Raw genomic sequence first — 18319 nt, forward strand, 5'->3', positions numbered from 1 at the left:
TCCTCATTGCCTCCCAGCACCCCCTTCCCGGCTTCCAGGTTCCCACTGACCGCCCCCCCCCCAATCCCCTTATAGGTCCAGTCTCTTCGCGCCCAGCTGGAGGCATGGCGTCTTCAGGGAGAGGTTCCTCAGGGTGCACCCAGGTCCCAGGAGGACAGCCACATCCCCCCGGGCTACATCTCGCAGGTGAGGCCAAGGGGCTGTTTGGTGGGGGCTGCGGGCAGGCTTCTGGTTGCCGAGGTTTCGGAGAACAGCCGATGTTCTGGAAGTGTCGCAGAACCCGTGTGAGGCATTTGATCTGCATTGTCTCGTTGAATGTACCCCGCAGGTAGACATGATCACTGTGCCCATTTTACAAACAAGCCACTGAGCTCTGAGAGGTTATGGGACTTGCCCGAGGTCACCTGAGCTGCAGATGTCAGAGGTGGGATTTGAGTTCGGTTCCGGCTGACTGCAGGGGCTGTGTGTGAGCCCCCCCGTGACACTCTGCACTTGGACCCCTTCTCCCACGCCATCCAGGGAGGAGAGCCAGTGGGCAGTGGGATCCCCAGCGGCAGGCCCCCAGGTCACTGCTGAGGCAGTGAAAATGGGCAGGAAATCCCACCCATGCCTGCCAGGCCAAGACCCTGCAGCAGGTGGCTTGCAAGATGTGGGACCCCCCCAGTGGCCTCCAGGGGGCGCTCTGTCTGCCTGGGACAGTGGTTCTCAGCTGGGCTGATTTTGTTCCTCTGGGGACATTTGGCCGTGGCTTACTATCAATTTTACTCATATAAAAGATGTTTAGGACACAGTGTACAAATAGAAAATATATCGCTGTTCTTGGGAATTCCATATATAGCTCATTGACTTTTCTCAGAATACTTTCACGGGTTTTTCCAAATGCTTGTAGCCTCAGCTAAATGGCAAACGAGGATTGTTCTAACATGAATGTTGGTTGACAGTTTAGTTTATGTTAATGAGTAAAACGAGGGGATGCATGTCAGAATTTTACTTGGTCAGCATCACGAGTCACTTCTTGGCCGAATTGGATAATAGCTTTCCTTTGAGAATGTTCTATTTAGAGTATTTTCTCAGGTCTGTGTTCTAGTTACAGTGTGATGGTTATAAATTTGGCAGACTTGGAAGTTTAATCTGCATTACTAGCATTTTCTCAGCCCTTGCTTAAGTCCAGACAATCAGCAAAACCATAAATCAAGCTCTGATTTGTAATGCTTACCAATTTCCGCGGTGTAAATACTCCCACTATGGCTGATGTCCCTGAACACCGAATTGGGAAGATATATGTGGACAGAATTATAGAGCGTTGCCACCAGACAAGATACGGAAGACGTAAATAAACTCAAGAGCACAGGGGCGCCCGGCGGGCGCAGTCGGTGGAGCGAGCGACTCTTGATCTCGGGTCATGAGTTCCAGCCCCACGCTGGGTGTAGAGATGACTTAAAAATAAAATCTTTAAAAAAAAAAACCCAAACTCAAGAGCTTAGACAATAATAAAATGCAGTGAAATAATTAGAAAGTGATGAATTTTGAGTATCACCTTTGTTTTCACTGTAGTTAATTTTAAGTTTATATAATTTAACTTTTTAAATGGCTGCGCTTCACACCCATGTCACAAAATCGTGAAAAATACACCGATCCGTTGCCTCCAGTCGGCACGCCATTGCCTGGAGTAGAAGAGACTGCGGGGATCCTAGGTGGGGCGGGGGGCCTTCTAGAAGTTCCGGGTTGGAGGTGGCTGTGCGGGGCGCCCAGGAAGGCACTGGTTTTGGGGTGGGGGCACAGGCTGGGGCGGGAGGTGGGGGGCTGGTAGGTGTCTACAGTGGAGACCTCCAGCAGCCAAGGAGTTGGGATCTCATTCCGCAGACCCGAGGGGGTTTGGGGGTCTGACAGTGACATCAGGAAAGTGGTGTGGGGGTGGAGGGGGACCTGGGAGGGGGCAAGGGTGGTGTCAGGAGCTAGGACAGGGGCTGGAGGAGCGAGGGCGCAGGAGGGTGTGTGCAGGGAGGAGAGGTGAGGACTGGGTGACTGGGCCCAAGGAAGTGAGAGGGGAGCCCCCAGGGGCCTTGAGGCTGGGCCACTATCCAAGGCCAGGAGCCCTCTGGGGTAGAGCATTTAGCTGAAGGGAGACCAGGGCGAAGGGGAGTTGGGACGTGCGGGGGTGGGGTGGGGTGGGGCTCGCTTTGGGGTCACCTGGTGTGGGGAGGGGAGTGGAGTGGGGCAGGGGGGAGGGACCAGTGTTGTCAAAGGCACCCTTGAGGCCAGAGGAAGGAGTGGGTGGGACATCTTCAGGCTGGGTGAGGCCCCACACCAGGGCCTGAGGCAGCTGGGACACCCCTCAGAGACCCCCACCCAGAGGGCTTCAAAGTGTACTCAGAGCCCTTGGACACCCCAGGGGCTGCCTTTCTGGGTGGTTCCATTCACAGCCGTCGGTATCTGGTACCCGGGCAGCCTCATCTGTCTGTTTTACTGTTGGAACCTGCGTTAGATTGCTTTTGGGAAAGGATTTGTCACGAAAATGAAGGTTGGAAAGCACTGCTCTGATTGCTCAGCGTACGGGTGGGGAAACAGGCATGGGGAGGTGGTGAGACCTTCCTGCGTCTGCAGTCCAGGCTTCCTGGGCCCCATGGGGCCGCTGGGCACACAAAGGGCTGTCAGCCGTTTCAACCGGTTAGGTTGGGACGGGCAGGGGTGCAAATGGAATTGGGGGGGCGGAGGTGAGAAGGGAATGATAAGGAAACAGGTGGAGGGCGCCAGAGAAGAGAAGCTGAGCCATCTGTGTCCCCCTCCGGCTCAGGAGGAGGAGGCTGGGGATTCAGCGGGCCCTGGAGAGTGACAGCTGGGGAGGGATTCCCCAGCCTGATACCTTCATCTGGGTGGGCGCCCCTCTTTCAGCTTGTGGGGCTTGCCACATAGGACAGCAACTAGGGGGTCTGGGGCTTCACCCGCCGGGCCTCCAGAGCCTTCTCTGGCCTCCTTCCCGCTTATTGCGGGAGTAACAGGCATTTCTTGATCTACTTTGATCCATGTCAGAGGCGGCTGTTGGACACCGTGGGCCTCCCAAAGATACAGCAGAGAGAGCAGTGTTTGGCCTTCTAGGAGCCCCTTCTTCCTCATGGGCTGGTTCCTCCCTCTGGACCCCCTAGTAGCTGTCAGGTCTGCCTGCCCCATCTGGCCCTGTAAGGACAGCTGTCTCCACCCCCTATGTTGCTCCCATTTCTTTTTTTTTTTTTTTTTTAAGATTTTATTTATTTATTCGACAGAGATAGAGACAGCCAGCGAGAGAGGGAACACAAGCAGGGAGTGGGAGAGGAAGAAGCAGGCTCATAGCAGAGGAGCCTGATGGGCTCGATCCCATAACGCCGGGATCACGCCCTGAGCCGAAGGCAGATGCCTAACCGCTGTGCCACCCAGGCGTCCCTGCTCCCATTTCTATAGGTGGGCTTATCTTAGGGACCCCCATGAATTGGTCTTATGGGCCTGTCTTATGAGGCTCAGAGTGGGGAAGAGGCTCGTTCGAGTTCCCTCTGGTATAGGGAGGGTCAGGACCCACTGTGTGAAATTCCAAAGCAGTGTTATTGTTGTGACTGGAAGGACACAGAGGACAGATGCAGAGGGAGAGACGTTACCTACCCCCACTCAGAACACTGGCCCTTCCCCCAGACTGGTCCTTGTAGCCCCCTGGTGCACCTGCTGGAGAGGTGGGGGTCAGTCCCCCCCACACCATGAGGTGCCCTATGGCACGGGGGGATATACTCTTATCTGACCCTCGGCTTCAATTTCGTCCAGGGCTCTTCCCCTTTCCTTTCCTGTGATCTTAAACTTAATTACATAATATGTTAACATTTTCAAAAATAATTCAATCTAATCAAAAGGTTAGAAATAAACACGTGAGCTCTGCCTCCCCTGCCCCCCACCTCCCACCCCCACCCCAACCCAGGGGTCACCTTGGTCACCATCCCTAGAGTTTCCTGTTGCTGTTGGAACAAATCACTACAACCGTAAATAACACGAGTGTATTATCTCACGGATTTGAAAGGGAGCAGCCTAACCGGGGTCTCACTGAGCTCAAATCCTTTCCGCATGGGACCCATTTCGTCACGCTTTCCGGTGGCTTGTGGCCACCAGCCTTCCTGGGCTCCTGGTCCCGTCCTTCGTCTGCAAAGCCTGCAGCGCAGAGTCTGGCCCCTTTACTTCCTGTCACTGACCTTCTGTGGTCCCTTCTCCCTCTCTGCCCTCCTGCCTCCACTTCCACGTCCCAGGACCCCGTGACTCCATCGGGCCCAGGGGATAATCCAGGATAGTCTCCCTATTTTAGGGTCAACTGATTAGCAACCTCAGTGCCCCGCGGCCACATAAGGTAACATATTCAGAGGTTCTAGGGAGTAGGCCGTGGGCATCTCTGGGCGCCGCTACTCTGCCACCCCCCACGGCATCCTCCCATACCCTTCACTGTGTTTGACACTAGTGGACTTGAATGCGTGGCCCTGTGTTGTTTCTGTGAGTGGGATCGCACAATACATGTTGGCAGAGACCAGCTTGAGTCCCCTAACTTTTGGGACGCCTTTCCGCGGCCCTCCACGTGGGCAGCTCTGTCCTTCACTATCTGCCCCGGGGGCCTTTGTAAGGCTCGGTCCCGTCATTTAGTTAAAGGCTCCCCTGTTAGGTGTTGTTTCCGGTTTTCATCTCTTACCAGCCTTACCATAGGGAATACCCCTGTCCGAGAGTCTTTGCCCACATGTGACTTTCTGTGGGGTCAACAGGGGGTTACTAAAAATGTGATGATGCCACGAGCTACCCGCCCCCGCCCACCTGTCGCAGGCAGCTGACTCCCAAGCAGCGCGTATTACCAGTCCTGTAAACACTTGCCAGTCTTGTCTACAGGCCCTATTTTGTGATGTCATCAATTTCAGCTCCCTTACTCAGCGCCTGCCATGTGTTAGGCTCTGTTCCGGACCCCGGGGGGCTCCAAGCTGGATCAGGTCTTCCCTGTCTGGCAGAGGCAGAGCCTTCAGAGGCAGGGGAGAGGCTGTTCAGAGATAGAGCAGGGAGGACATTAAGCTGGACTGCAGGCCAAGTTCATTATTCTGGAAGGGAAAGTTGCAGAAGAACATTCCAGGCAGAGGGCTTAGCCTTAGCTAAAGCTCAGAGCTCCGACCATGCCATGAATTATTTCGCCTCTCTGGAGTTCCTTGGTGGGGAAAGGCCCAGCCTGAGGCCACGAGGGTCAGACACGGGAGCAGGGACTTGACCCCGCGGGATAGGACCCTCCGAAGGGATGGAAGCAGGAGAGTGACAGGGTGAGGTTTGTGGATTGGGGGAGCAGGGGCAGGTGTGGTTGGTGGTGCGGGGCTCCAGGGACGAGAGGGGGATGCGGCCGGTCCGGGGCGGGCCTGCCCTTGACGCCCACTGCCTGGGGCTGGAGAAGGGCCACCATCCGGGCATGGGGGCGGCCCGGGACCCAGCTGGCCTCCCGCCCGCAGGAAGCATGTGAGCGCAGCCTGGCAGCGATGGAGTCCTCGCACCAGCAGGTGATGGAGGAGCTGCAGCGGCACCACGAGCGCGAGCTGCAGCGGCTGCAGCAGGAGAAGGAGTGGCTGCTGGCTGAGGAGACGGCGGCCACGGCCTCAGGTGAGGACCCCGGGCCCCGCGAGCCTCCTGCTGCGGCTCCTCGGCTGAAGTTGGGGAGGACTTTAAATAAGAGGTGGGGGTCTCAGTGCCAGACTTGGGAAAAGGGACCAGGAGGGGGGTGGAGCCCCCAGAACTGGCCTCTGCTCCTAATTGAGAAGGGGAAACTGAGGCAATAAAAACCCCCACCCCCACCCGCATGTCCTTCTGGGTTGGGACTCCTGTCCCTCAGGGGCCCGCAGCCACTGGGGATCTCACCCCAGCCCGCACGCACACACTGAGCTCCAGCTCCATGCGCAGGTGTGCGCCGTTCGCTGGGGTAGAGACTGGTCAGCGGCGGACCGGGTTGGGGGGGTGGCGGAGAGGGCCGGGCCCTGGGGAGGCAGGAGCAAAGCTGTGAGCTGTTGCTGAGCCCTGTTCCCCACGCAAGCACCCTTAGCTCTTTGCAGTGCCTGACGGACGGACCCTATTTCATAGATGAGGAAACTGGGGCTCAGCAAGGTTAATGACTCGTCCCAGATGGCACGGCTTGGGGATGGCAGAGCCAGAGTTGGGGCTCAGAGCACCCTGTCTGCGGAGTGGGGCTCTGAACCCCACCCTCTGCTCTCCCAAGCCAGAAACAAGAGTGCCCACGATGTTGGACATCTCCCTCCCTTACCGTGTTCCCTGCGCACCTCCCGTGTGTGCCCGGCACATCCATAGGCACTCCGAAGGGGTGTGCAGAGTCATAACAGTGATGAGAGAAGTCACTTGATCTAGAACTTCCCGCCTCCCAGCGCCGTGTCCCGTGCTTCACGCACTCACAACGATGGCCCCTCATCCCAAAACCCGGAGCCAGCGTGTTCTGCATTTTAAGAAGATAACCTAGTGCGCCTATTAGATACCCTTCCCAGCAGTCAGGGCTCTTCCCTGAAATCTAGCGCCACAGTTTTCACGGTGGAACTTCTCAGAGTTATGCTTAAGTGGGCTATGGGTGCAGGTAGCCTTGCGTCTGTTCAGGTCAGGGATTGCCACCGAAAGAGTTATGAAAAACTTCCAGTGTTCTGAGCCTTTGGGTTTTAGAATTATGGATAAGATTATGGACGAGGGCTTGTTTAATCCTCCCAACCACCTGTGTGAGTGTGAAAGCACTTGGTCCTTGGTTGCTCACAGTCTGAAAAACAAGCCAGCACGAGCTCTCTCCGTATCTGCTCTGGGCGGGGGGGGGCTCTGAATGCTCTACACACATATTCCAGTAACCCACGAGAGAAGGTGCTATTGTTCTCCCCGTTTTCCAGGAAGAGATCCGAGGCAAAGGAGGGTTAAGTCCCCTGCAAAAAGTTGCATAGACTTATGCCAGCTGCAGTCCCTGCACTGGGTGCGATCAGCAGGCTGGGCAAGGGAGCCCGGCCTTGTGAAAGAACCCTCCAGGCCCTGCAGGGGTGGTGGGCTGTGTGGGATCCCAACCGGACGTCACTGACAAGAGGTACCAGAGGTCAGATACTGATATCTCCCTAGCACTGTCCCACCGCAGCAGACAGGGATTGGTATCCTCCCTTGATAGACAGGCTCAGAGAGGTCGAGCAACTTACCCAAAGCCACTCCGTTCCTGATACGCGCTGGTTCAGTGCTCTTTGCTGCTGTCTACATGGTGCACGTGGGGCCTTGGAGGAGGTGGAGCTTACAGCTGCGGGCCCCTCGCCAAGCTCCCTTCATGCCTCTGCCCTGCTTCTAGCCATCGAGGCCATGAAGAAGGCCTACCAGGAGGAGCTGAGTCGGGAACTGAGCAAGACACGGAGCCTCCAGCAGGGCCCGGATGGCCTTCGCAAGCAGCACCAGTAAGATGGCACCTGGACTCTGGGGTCTATGGGCTGGGCCTCATTCTGAGCTAGGGGCTGCCCACCCTGGTGTTTATAAGGTGGGAACCCCATGCCAGTTGACATAGATAGTTCCTTAGGCCCCTTCTTGTCCAGCTGGTCTCAGCCTCCGCCTCCTCTTCTGGTTAGTGTCCCCTAGAGCTGGGCTGCAGTAGCACCCTTGGCCAGTAGGTGTCCCTCCCCACCGCAGAGGACAGTTCTGGAGTGTTAGGGCTGGAGAGGCCTTTGAGGCTTAACCTACCCACCCCTTTATCGAGGAGGCACCTGCAGCCCAAAGAGGCGGTCGCCAGTTCACATCCCGCAGTGGGCTGAAGGCAGAACCAGAGCAGGAACCTGGAGTCCTGAGCTGCTTTGAGTCTGTCTTGAGCCGTGTCCCATGCCATCGCTGCCCTCCTCTGCCCCGGGCAGGTCCGACGTGGCGGCGCTGAAGCGGGAGCTGCAGGTGTTGTCGGAGCAGTACTCGCAGAAGTGTCTGGAGATCGGGGCCCTGACGCGGCAGGCCGAGGAGCGGGAGCACACGCTGCGGCGCTGCCAGCAGGAGGGCCAGGAGCTGCTGCGTCACAACCAGGTGAGCCCAGCCCGGGCTCGGGGGTCGGGGGCGCGGCGGTCCGGCGTCCCCACGTCCCCGCGCTGACCGTCCCGTGCCTCCCAGGAGCTGCACGCCCGCCTGTCAGAGGAGATCGACCGGCTGCGTGGCTTCATTGCCTCCCAGGGCACGGGGGACGGCTGTGGGCGCGGCAGCGAGCGGAGCTCCTGTGAGCTGGAGGTGAGCTGGGATGGGCACCTGTGACAAAGCCACCGCCAGCGTCTGGCCCTCCAGTGGGGGGTCTACCACCTAGCTGCTGGGTGACCATGGCAAGTCACCCCACCATTCTGAGCCCAAGGAGCGCATCTGTGAAAGGAGGCTAGCATCCCCCTTACTGGGACAAGTTGGAGTGAGAACATGTGTGTGATCCCAGAATCCCCTAATGTTTTATTTTTTATTATTATTTTATTTTATTTTATTTTACAAAAATTTATATATGGCTTTACTCTGTGTCTGGAACGTCCATAAGTCCCTCATATCTGTTAGCTCACTGAATCTTTGTAACAGTTCTACGAGGTAGATATTGTTACTGTCCCAGTTTACACATGAGGACACTGAGACGCAGGGAGGTCAGGGACCTTGCCCGAGGTCTCGCGGCCAGTCAGCACAGGAGTTGGGGCTGGAACCTGGCAGTCTGGCTCCAGGGTCGAAGCTCTTAAGCCTCCCCAGTTCTGGCCGAACCTGTCTCCGATTTGGTCAAGTCAGAATAGCAACCCCTGTCCCTCAGGGTTTGGGGAGGGGTTCATGAGGTATTTCACAGGGAGGCCTGCCCTCTCTGGCTCCCTTTGTCATCTGTTTGCCCTCAAGTTGAGGGCCAGGTGCTGTGTTGGGACCACAGCCGAGGTGATCATGAGACACCCACTCACTGGTATGGACAGAGGTGAGAGCACAAGGAGAAATCAGGGAGGGCTCCCTGGAGGAGCCTGGGGTGTGGTGGGACTTGGTGCGGGTTGGGAGTTGTGTTCTAAGGGCCCGAGGCAGAGAGAAGCCAGGCTGCAGGGTGCTGTGGCCCTGGGTCAGCCTGGCACCCGTGACCCTAGGTGTTGCTGCGAGTTAAGGAGAACGAGCTCCAGTACCTAAAGAAGGAGGTGCAGTGTCTCCGGGACGAGCTGCAGATGCTGCAGAAGGTAGGGTCCAACTCGGCGCTGGTGGGTGGGGGGCCTCTGGACCTGCCTGCGTGCCCCGACCTGTGAGCACCCGCTCCGTGCCAGCTGCTCTCCTCGCCGCCTCATCCGTGGCTCTCCTTGTGCCTCTCCCACGTTGGTGTCCTTGTCCCTCTTTACAGACAAAGACACTGAGGCTAAGGGGGGAGGGACTTGCTCACGGCCACACTTGCTTTATTGAGTCAGCAGATATGTCCTGAGCACCTGCTGTGTGCCGGGCACTGTGCTCGGCTGGGGGGGCAGCTGTGAACGACAAAGACCCAAGGTGCCCTGCAGGGGCGCCCGCGTTCCAGTGAGGAGTGGGCTGTGTGGCCGGCAGTGGGGAGGGCAGGATTTGGGCCCAGGGATGTGAGTCTGCGGCCTGCCCGGTGCCGTATCCCTGTATCTTTGACTCCCCCACCGCCCCGCCGTGTGTTGGTGGCTCCGTGAGGATGTGCGAGTCAGACTCGCAGACGGGCCCCAAGCCCCGAGTCAGGCTGCCCTGGTTCGCACCCTAGCTGCTCACTGCCAGGTGGGTTTAGACAAACCTTCCCCTCCCTGAGCCTCAGCTCCCATCTCCAGGGATGAAAATGATGCTGGAAGCCATCACTGGACCATGCCGGGAGGGTGCACGCAGGCCCCGGGGCTGCCGAGGGGGCACCTGGAGGGACCAGGCCAGGGGGCTGTGGAGGGGCCTGGCGGCTTTGTGCCGGCGGCAAGGAGCATGGTGGGCGTGGGCCGGGGAGGCAGGGCCAGGAAGGGGGGTCGCCGCGCCCTCACGGCCTCTTCTGCGCCCTCGCAGGACAAGCGCTTCACCTCGGGGAAGTACCAGGATGTGTACGTGGAGCTGAACCACATCAAGACCCGGTCGGAGCGGGAGATCGAGCAGCTGAAGGAGCACCTGCGCCTCGCTATGGCTGCCCTGCAGGAGAAGGAGTCCCTGCGCAACAGCCTGGCCGAGTAGAGGTGAGGGCCGGGGGGCGGGCAGGTCCGAGCAGGGGTGAGGCCTAGTGGGGCACCGGGCCCAGCTCCTGGTGCCACCTCACCCGGGACGCTCCCTTCTCGTGGCCTCTGTTTCCCTTTCTGTACATAAATGGGGACGGTGGCACTAGCCACGTGGGCTTGCAGGGGCTGTTGGTGGGCCAGACGCTGCTCTGTAAACCGAGCGAGTTTCTGCGGGGGGGGTGCATGTTCAGGGCCCGATGATCGCCACGGGCCCCCACGTGACAGCAGGCGCCTCTTAACGCTGTGCCCCACCTGCGGCCCTGGGAGCCCAAGCCCTCATCCGGGCCCCCAGCGCCCCTGGCTGGTCTGCGCAAATCCAGCGGGGCTGCCCCACCGTCGGCGCTGGTGGCATGGCACGCATCACGGGTCGGTGACGGCATTCCTCTGACACCGCCCACGGAGCTTGGCCCCTGACGTAATCTCACGTAGTCTCACGGCGGTCTTTGATTTCCCAGGCTTCAGAGCGTTCTGACGCTGCCCCTCCTAACGCCCCGTCCGCCAGGGGCTGCCTCCCTCCGCCTGGTCCTCACGGGCTTCCTGAGGCGGTCGGGAGACCCACCGTGGGGCCAGGCTAGGTGGGGAGAAACCCCGGGGGAGCAGCAGCCGCTCTGGCCCCGCCTTCCGGGCCACCCCTGCCTGGCGCCACCTGCAGCTCCCTGACTCTTGTCTTCCAGGTCCTGGTGGCCCCGCCCCACGGCAGACCCTCCCCTGGCCTGAGGGGACCAGTCAGTCGCCCTCCTTCCTGCCGGATGGACGTCAGAAGCCAAGCTTTGTCCCCACCCTCTGTGGGCCGCACATGCACTCGTACCCACACACACACACACACACCCCCACACCCACGCATGTGCGCACACACACACACACACACACACACTCTGCGTATCTGAGCGCGCCCCTCGCACTGGGTCTTACCTTGCACCTTCTTTGGGATTTTATATGTGAAGAGATTTTTATATAGATTTTTTCCTTTTTTTTTTTTCCCCAAAACACTTTATACTTTGAAAAACGCAATTTCTGGTGGCCCTGTGCCTCCATGGCTGGCTCCCCTTCTGGCTCTGGCCACCTGCTCGGGCTTCTGGGCCCATGGCCCTGGCCCGGCGTTCTTGCGGAGGCTGGACAGCGGCCGTGGCAGCGTGGGCTCTGGTAGGAGAGGCAGGGAGCCGGCCACCCTCTTCCTACCCTACCTCCCACTAACTACTTCCTGCCCTGAGGGGACCACGTGGACCTTGGGACTCTGGACAGAGGGCCAGATGGGCAGAGGGAGCCGGCAGCTGTCCCTAAGGCCTCACCACCTCCTCTGAGGGGTGCTGGCCGGGGAACGGCTGGAGCCGCCCCATGAAGGCTTCTCTCCTGCCCCATGAGCCTTCTTAACTTAATAAAATGTTCCCGCAGCTCTGGTGTCCAGGATGGCTGGGGCGGGCTGGGTCCTGGAGGCTGGGGCTTCACCACCCACGCCCCCCCACACTCCACCCTTCCTGAAGGGAGGCGTGTGAGCTCTGAGGGCGGAGGCGAGAATCGAGTTCGTCCGTCGGGCAACAGCTTTGTACACCACATGGGGTTTGCAGACCGGCCGCTGCCACCGTGTCACCAGGGAGCTGCTTAGACATACAAGTCCAGGCCCCACCCTGACCCGCTGAGTCAGAATCTGCCCCATGACGCGGACCCCCAGTGATTCATGTGCGTCTCCGACTCTGCAAAGGCCTGGTGTGGGCGCTGGGCCTGGTCCTAGGCCTCGGAGACAGGAGGGGAGCTGAGGCTCTGCCCCTGATGACCTTGGGCAAGCCACGCCCCCTCTCTAAGCTTTCTTTTGCTTCTCCATCTAATGGGTGCCTTTCGGCCCCAGTCCTATATTGAGGCTGTGCCCAGAGGTCACGTCCAGCTCTGGGCAAGGTTGGGGGGGTGGACGTGGCCACCCCGGGCCCACCAGGCCGGAGGCCTCATCCCCCAGTGGGCCGGCTGTGCTGCCGCTGAACCTCGGTCCCGGTTGTGGGCCACTGCAAGCCCAGCGCCGGCCGGCCGGTCTGCAGGGCTGTGGCCGAGAAGGGATGACGAGGGGGCCGGCCTCGCCCCCCACAGCCTTTCCCATCAGTCTGGCCTGGGTACTGGGGGAGTTGATCAAGGACTGGCCCTGCTCCTGAGGCCACAAAAACAGGTGGGGTCCCAGACACTGGGGGGTCCCAGAGGCTGTAGGGACCCAGAGGAGACCCCGCCCCAGCCTGCGGGGTAGAAGAGGGCTTTTGGAGGTGACTTTGAAATAGATCTTTTCCAGATAGCAAAATCCGGAAGGACCTTTCCGGTGAGGGAACAGCATGAGCACTTGCCCTGTGAGCATCCCCGGTGTGTTCAGGGAAAGAGAGGAGCAGCCTTGTAGGCTGTGGGGAAAATGTACCCATTCCCTGGCCAGCGATGGGTTTAGGAATGGGCCTGGGAGCAGTTCCAGTCAGTGAGATCCTGGGGGAAGTCTCAAGTGGGGCTGGAGGGGGGCATCTGGGAGGTGTTCCTTGCTCTTAAAAAAGGGGTACAAGAAAGGGAGTCCTCTCCTGGCCTTGGGACGGTGTTGGGTGAAGTTCCCATGCTGCCACCATTTTGCCTTGTCAATATACCAAAAATGGCCAAGTAGAGGGGCGCCCGGGGAGCTCGGTCAGTTAGGCGTCTGACTCTTGATTTCAGCTCAGGTCATGATACCGAGCCCCACATTGGGCTCTGCGCTCAGCAGGGAGTCTGCTTAAGGCTCTCTCCCTCTCCCTCTGCCCCTCTCCCTGCTCACCAGTGCTCTTTGTCTCTCTCAAATAAATCTTAAAAAAAAAAAAATGGCCAAGGGGCACCTGAGTGGCTCAGTCGGTTAAGTGTCTGCCTTCAGCTCAGGTCATGATCTCAGGGTCCTGGATGGAGCCCCACATCGGGCTCCCTGCTCGGTGGGGAGCCTGCTTCTTTCTCCCCCTCTGCCTGCCACTCCCCCTGCTTGTGCTCTCTCCCTCTCTTTGTCAAATAAATAAAATCTTCAAAAAAAAAAAAAAAAAGCCAAGTAGAAAGAAGGAAGAACTAGGACCCTAAACCTTCCGATCACCCAGGCTTGGCGCTGCCCTGGTTCAGGCGTTCTTGTCTCAATAAGATAAGGAGCATCCCTGGGCCACTCAGAGAGGGGACATCTGCTGCTGGCCGCCCCAGGATCCAGACAGTTGGCACCAGAGCCCTGCCCGTGCTTGCCATGCTCTGCTGCCTCCCAGCAGCCCTCCTGACATCCCTCCATTCCATCCTCTGCCTCCGCCCCACTTGGGGAGGCCCCCCATCTGGTATCAGGGCTGCGGCCACATCCCCGTCAGTGACTGCCTCCCACCCACCCCCTCCTCAGCAGCCGGGACAAACGAAAACATCAGGCCAGCGTGGGGAAGGGTGCTCGCCCTCAGTCATCTAAAAGCAGTGGCCTCGCCCTCCCCTCTACTAGGAGAACTCCAGTTCAAGGGCCGACGATGCCGAGCGTCCGCGGGGATGTGGGGAACCGGGGTTCTCACGCACTGCCCGCGTGAGCGGTCTAACCGCCGTGGGAGCCCGGCGGTCTCTTCATGAAGTGTGACCAGCTCTTCTGCTCCTGCGGATGCCCCGAGGGAAATGAGCGCTCGAGTCTGCAGAATGACCGGTACAGGAATGTTCCTGCCGACTTCGCCGTAGCCCAGATCGGAAAACCGTGCAAACGTCTGAATGAATGAGTAGGTGGTGGGATGTTCATACCTCGGGATACTACACAGTCATAGAAAAGAATGACTGCTCTGCACACAAAAAAACCATGGACGAATCTTCCAGATAATATTGAGTAAAAGAAGCCAGACCCCATAGAGCACATGCTGTACGATTGCGTTTATGTGAAGTTCAAGGACTGGCAAATCTGTCGCTGTGGGGATGGGCATCGGAATGCTGGGGACCTCTGGGCCAAGGCAGGGGGTGGACATGGGCTAGCAGTGAGCACAAGGGATGTTTCTGGGGTTCCAGGAATGTTCTAGATCTTGGTCTGGGTGGTGGTCACAGGGGTGTATATGCTGTACACATCCAATGATGTGTGCATTTGACTGCGCGTGAACCCTGTCTCAGCGGAAAAGCTAGGGTTCCAGTGGGTGCCCAGGCGAGCTGCCCTGGGGAAAACCCAGTGACCTGTCACACAGGGAATCTGGGCCAAACCATGTGATGGGGCTGCAGGTGTGGTCTCAGGCAGCCGGGCACGTGCTGCGGAAAGAGCAGAGGCTGAGGTACTGGACAAACCCTCCCGGGTTCGAACCCCAGCTGCTGCCTCCAGCTGGCTACACGAACCTCACTGAGTCACATCCCTCTCCGGGCTTTATTTCCCCATCTGTTAAATGGGGACAATAATGTCTACCCCAGAGGGCTGGTCAGGTACTAAATTGCCAACTGCTTCAACGATCTGTTGTGGTTTAACCAATTACCACAGACTTCATGGCTTAGAACAAGCTTTTTTTATGATCACTCGTGGTCCTGTGGCTCAACTGGGCAGTTGTCATGGTGTCTTTTTTTGCAGCTGCCGTCAAATGGTGGCTGGGCTGGAGTCATTTGAAGGCTCCATTGGGTTGGGCATCCAAGATGGCTTCTTCACTCATCGGTCTGCAGCCCCAGCTGGGTGGCCGTGACAGCTGGCGGGGGTTGGGGGGGACACTGGACAGCTCTCTCCCTTTCTCCTTGTGGCCACTTCACGTGGCTAGCTTGGGCTTCCTCACAGCATGGCGGCCTTGGTGCAGTCTGTAGTCTGACTTCTTCCATGGTAGTTGACTTCCTTGAGAGAGAGTTTCAAGAGACCCAGGTGCAATCTACAAACTTCCTATGACTGAGGCTTGGAAGTGCTGCGGTATCACCTCTATCACATTAGCCAAAGGCAAGTCACGGAGAGGCGCCTGGGTGGTTCAGTCGGTTAAGCGTCTGCCTTCGGCTCAGGTCATGATCCTAGGGTCCTGGGATCAAGTCTCACATTGGGCTTCCTGCTCAGTGGGGAGTCTGCTTCTCCCTCTCCCTCTGCCGCTCCCCCTGCATGTGCTCTCTCCCTCTGTCTGTTGAATAAATAAAATCTAAAAAAATAATAATAATAATAAAAAAATCACAGGGCCAGCCCAGATTCAAGGGGAGAGGACGGCACCAGGGCATGAATGCTGGAAGTGGTTCATTGGGCGCCATCTTTCTTCCCCACTCCTGCTTCTCCCCCTCCCTCTCCAGCTCCTACTTCCCGGTCTCCTTCGTAGCGTTCCATTCTTCCACGCAGCCCTGTAATTTTGGAGTTCCCAGGGGTCTGTTCCCCAGTTCTCCTGTTCCCTTCTACCTGTTCTCCTGTGACAACCTGGACCGCTCATCCTTGGCTTTTGTGTCTCTAGCCCAGACTTTTCTCAGGAACTCCAGCCCTGAGCAGCCTCTGTCTCAAGGCCACGGTCAAGGCTTTGTCTTCCCTCCAACCTGCTGCTCTTTGGTTAATTACAAGGAGCCACGACCAGCACAGAGGATGCAGCAGACCAGGCCTGAGAGATCAGGGGAGGCTTCTTGGAGGAGGTGGTGCTGGAGCTGAGCAGGAGCCAGCTAGGCTAGGAGGACAGAGAGCGTATTCCAGGTCAGTGAACATCACGTTCAAAGGCACTTAGGAAAGTAAAACCCATTCCGGGGCAGGGCAGGTGGGTTTGGCTAGAAGGATGCATAGACGGATCTGAGACGAACCCAGAGGGGCAGGCCGGAGCTAGAATCGGATCTGTAAGGACAGTGGGAACAATGGGTCCAAGCTCTAACTTCATTCTTTTTTTTTTTTTTAAAGATTTTATTTATTTATTCGACAGAGATAGAGACAGCCAGCGAGAGAGGGAACACAAGCAGGGGGAGTGGGAGAGGAAGAAGCAGGCTCATAGCGGAGGAGCCTGATGCCCAGGGGCTTGATCCCATAACGCTGGGATCACGCCCTGAGCTGAAGGCAGACGCTTAACTGCTATGCCACCCAGGCGCCTCTAACTTCATTCTTAACCCAGTGGGGCGCCACGGGGGAGTTATAGGTGGGCAGTGCCCTGGCTCAGGACAGAGGTCTGGGTGAAGACGGGGGTGGGGGTGCCCTCCGCACGTGGACGGTAGTGAAGGCTGCGGGAAGGCCGAGGGGGTGGTATGTAGCACAGGGCAGAGCTGAGGACAGGACCCCCAGGAGCAGCAGAAGGCAGGTCCACAGCAGCCAGAGAACGTGAAAGCTTCCAGAAGGGAGTGGCCAACAGGGGCTGGAAGTAAAGGCCCACAAAGATGCCACTGAATTTTGTCAGGCCACAGAAGTAGGAAGCCGTGTGGGGTACAGGGTGCTGTTGGAGAGGACAGTTTTGTCACCTCCTTGACGCCAACAAGTGAGACCCTGCCTCCCTTTATGAGCTCCATTCACCCAGCCTCCACCCCAGTCGGGGCCCCGAGACCCCCAACCACACTCAGCCCCAAGGACCTGCTGCTGTTGGGGGGGGGACAATGTCACCCCACAGTGGTCCCCTCAGGAAGTGCTGTGCATCCGCCCCTCCCCCCTACCACTCCCAGCCTCCCTCTTCTCCTAGCTGCCCCTGCTCCCAGCCTGGACGCCCCTTCCTCAGCCAGCGCACACCTGTGGGAGGGAGGCAGGAGTGAGATCTCGGTCCGGGGCCCCAGCCATCAGCAGCCAGACTCCTTCGCCCTCTCACTCCTAGCGCTGCCACGTCCATCAAGTTCTATAACTTTCCTGTGCCTCAGTTTCCTCACCTGCAAGTTGGGGATAATAGTGCACACCTGCAGGACTGTGCGGAGATCCGAAATGAGCTAATATATACGAAAGGCTGAGCGGGGACAGGGCCTCGCAGCCCGACACAAACGTTGCCCCCCGCTCTCACCGTGCTGGCTACTGTTACGGGGGTTTATGAGGATTCACCAAAACAGCAGGAAAATCTGGGGCCCGGAATACGGTATTTCAAAACCAGCAGCTATAATTTTACGGTTACTGGTCAGAAGGCAGCTGGACGCTGGTCCAAGCCCCAATTCCACGGCCTGTGAGAGTCCAGACCTCTTCCTTCTGTTTCGGCCGGTTCCCACCTGTCGCTTTTCAGGGTTTCAGTGGGCTTCCTAAAACACAGAGCTGGCCGGCTGGCTGTCGTTGCCCTTCACGAAGGCCTCCCCAGTGCCCTCAAGCCTTGGCACAGGAGCCCCTCAGCCTGCCCCAGCGCCTTTCTCTGTCCCCTCTGGGCTGCAGGCTTCCCCATGAAGGGTCCCCGGCCACGCATTCGATGACTGATCTGAGTCCTGACTCTACCAGGGGAGGGGCAGGGTGTGGGCAGGTATGTGTGGGGAAGCGCACTGAGAACAGCGGAATGCGTGGCTGTCACCTCCAGGAAGCCCTCCCAGATACTCCAGATGGGGCTGAACGACTGCCCTGGCTTCCCCAGCTCCTTCACTTGACATGCTCTTTCCGTAGGGCTCTCCCAGACTGCGAGAGCCCTGAGGCCAGGGACCAGCTCTGATTCTCTTCGGTTTGGGTCTCAGCCAGATGTGTGTTGACTGACTGACTGACTGACCGACTGACCAGAAGCAAGTGGCTACCCAGCCGGGCGCCCTCTAGACAGGGCGCAGCCCCAGCCTCAGCCTCCCCAGCACACCAAGTGGCGACAGGCTGGGTCTCCTCATAAACCGACTGGGAAGCCTGGCAGGCAGCCTGAGGGGCCGGGAGCTGATGGCGGCTTCTGCCACCTCAAAGGGCCGGGGCGGAAGCCTGAGTCATCCCTGTCATCCCAGCGTCCCATCTGGACTTTACAAGGGCCCTGCAGGCGCGGAGGCCCAGGCAGGGAGGGGCCGGCTTTGACGGAGCTCCCGCCTGAGCAAGCGCTCTGGGCAGCCTTCCTGTCGCGTTCACAAGAACTCTTTGAAGTACCTGCTGCCGCCCCCATTTTACAGAGGAAACTGAGGCTCGGAAAGCCGCCGTGACTCACCAGGGTCAATAATTCCGTGGCTCACCTCTGGGCACATCTGTCTCCAGCACCCGAATCTCCTGCCTCAGCCGCCTCCCCTAACAGTGGTGACGTGTGCCCGGCCCTGCAGCAAACATTTGCTTTCATCTCTTTTCATCTCCAGAACAG

At 58.4% G+C, this 18319-nt stretch overlaps 1 protein-coding gene across 3 annotated transcripts in view; it reads left to right on the forward strand.

Annotated features, from left to right (window-relative positions):
• The window catches only part of TRIOBP (TRIO and F-actin binding protein), a 52358-nt gene extending 40752 nt beyond the window's left edge, over positions 1–11606 (forward strand). For 2 of the 3 annotated variants that reach the window (XM_034644459.1, XM_034644457.1), the window contains 8 exons: positions 76–186; positions 5481–5628; positions 7340–7442; positions 7890–8049; positions 8134–8247; positions 9108–9194; positions 10012–10175; positions 10889–11606. In XM_034644459.1, coding sequence (XP_034500350.1) covers positions 76–186; positions 5481–5628; positions 7340–7442; positions 7890–8049; positions 8134–8247; positions 9108–9194; positions 10012–10173 — 885 coding nt within the window. In that variant the 3' untranslated portion in view covers positions 10174–10175; positions 10889–11606. Of the gene's footprint in view, positions 1–75; positions 187–328; positions 1696–5480; positions 5629–7339; positions 7443–7889; positions 8050–8133; positions 8248–9107; positions 9195–10011; positions 10176–10888 lie in introns of those variants that run through there. The other variant, XM_034644458.1, reaches the window with a different exon arrangement.
• Positions 11607–18319: the final 6713 nt, after the last annotated feature.

The sequence above is a fragment of the Ailuropoda melanoleuca genome, chromosome 15, assembly GCF_002007445.2.
Source record: "Ailuropoda melanoleuca isolate Jingjing chromosome 15, ASM200744v2, whole genome shotgun sequence".
In the NCBI taxonomy this organism is placed as follows: domain Eukaryota; kingdom Metazoa; phylum Chordata; class Mammalia; order Carnivora; family Ursidae; genus Ailuropoda; species Ailuropoda melanoleuca.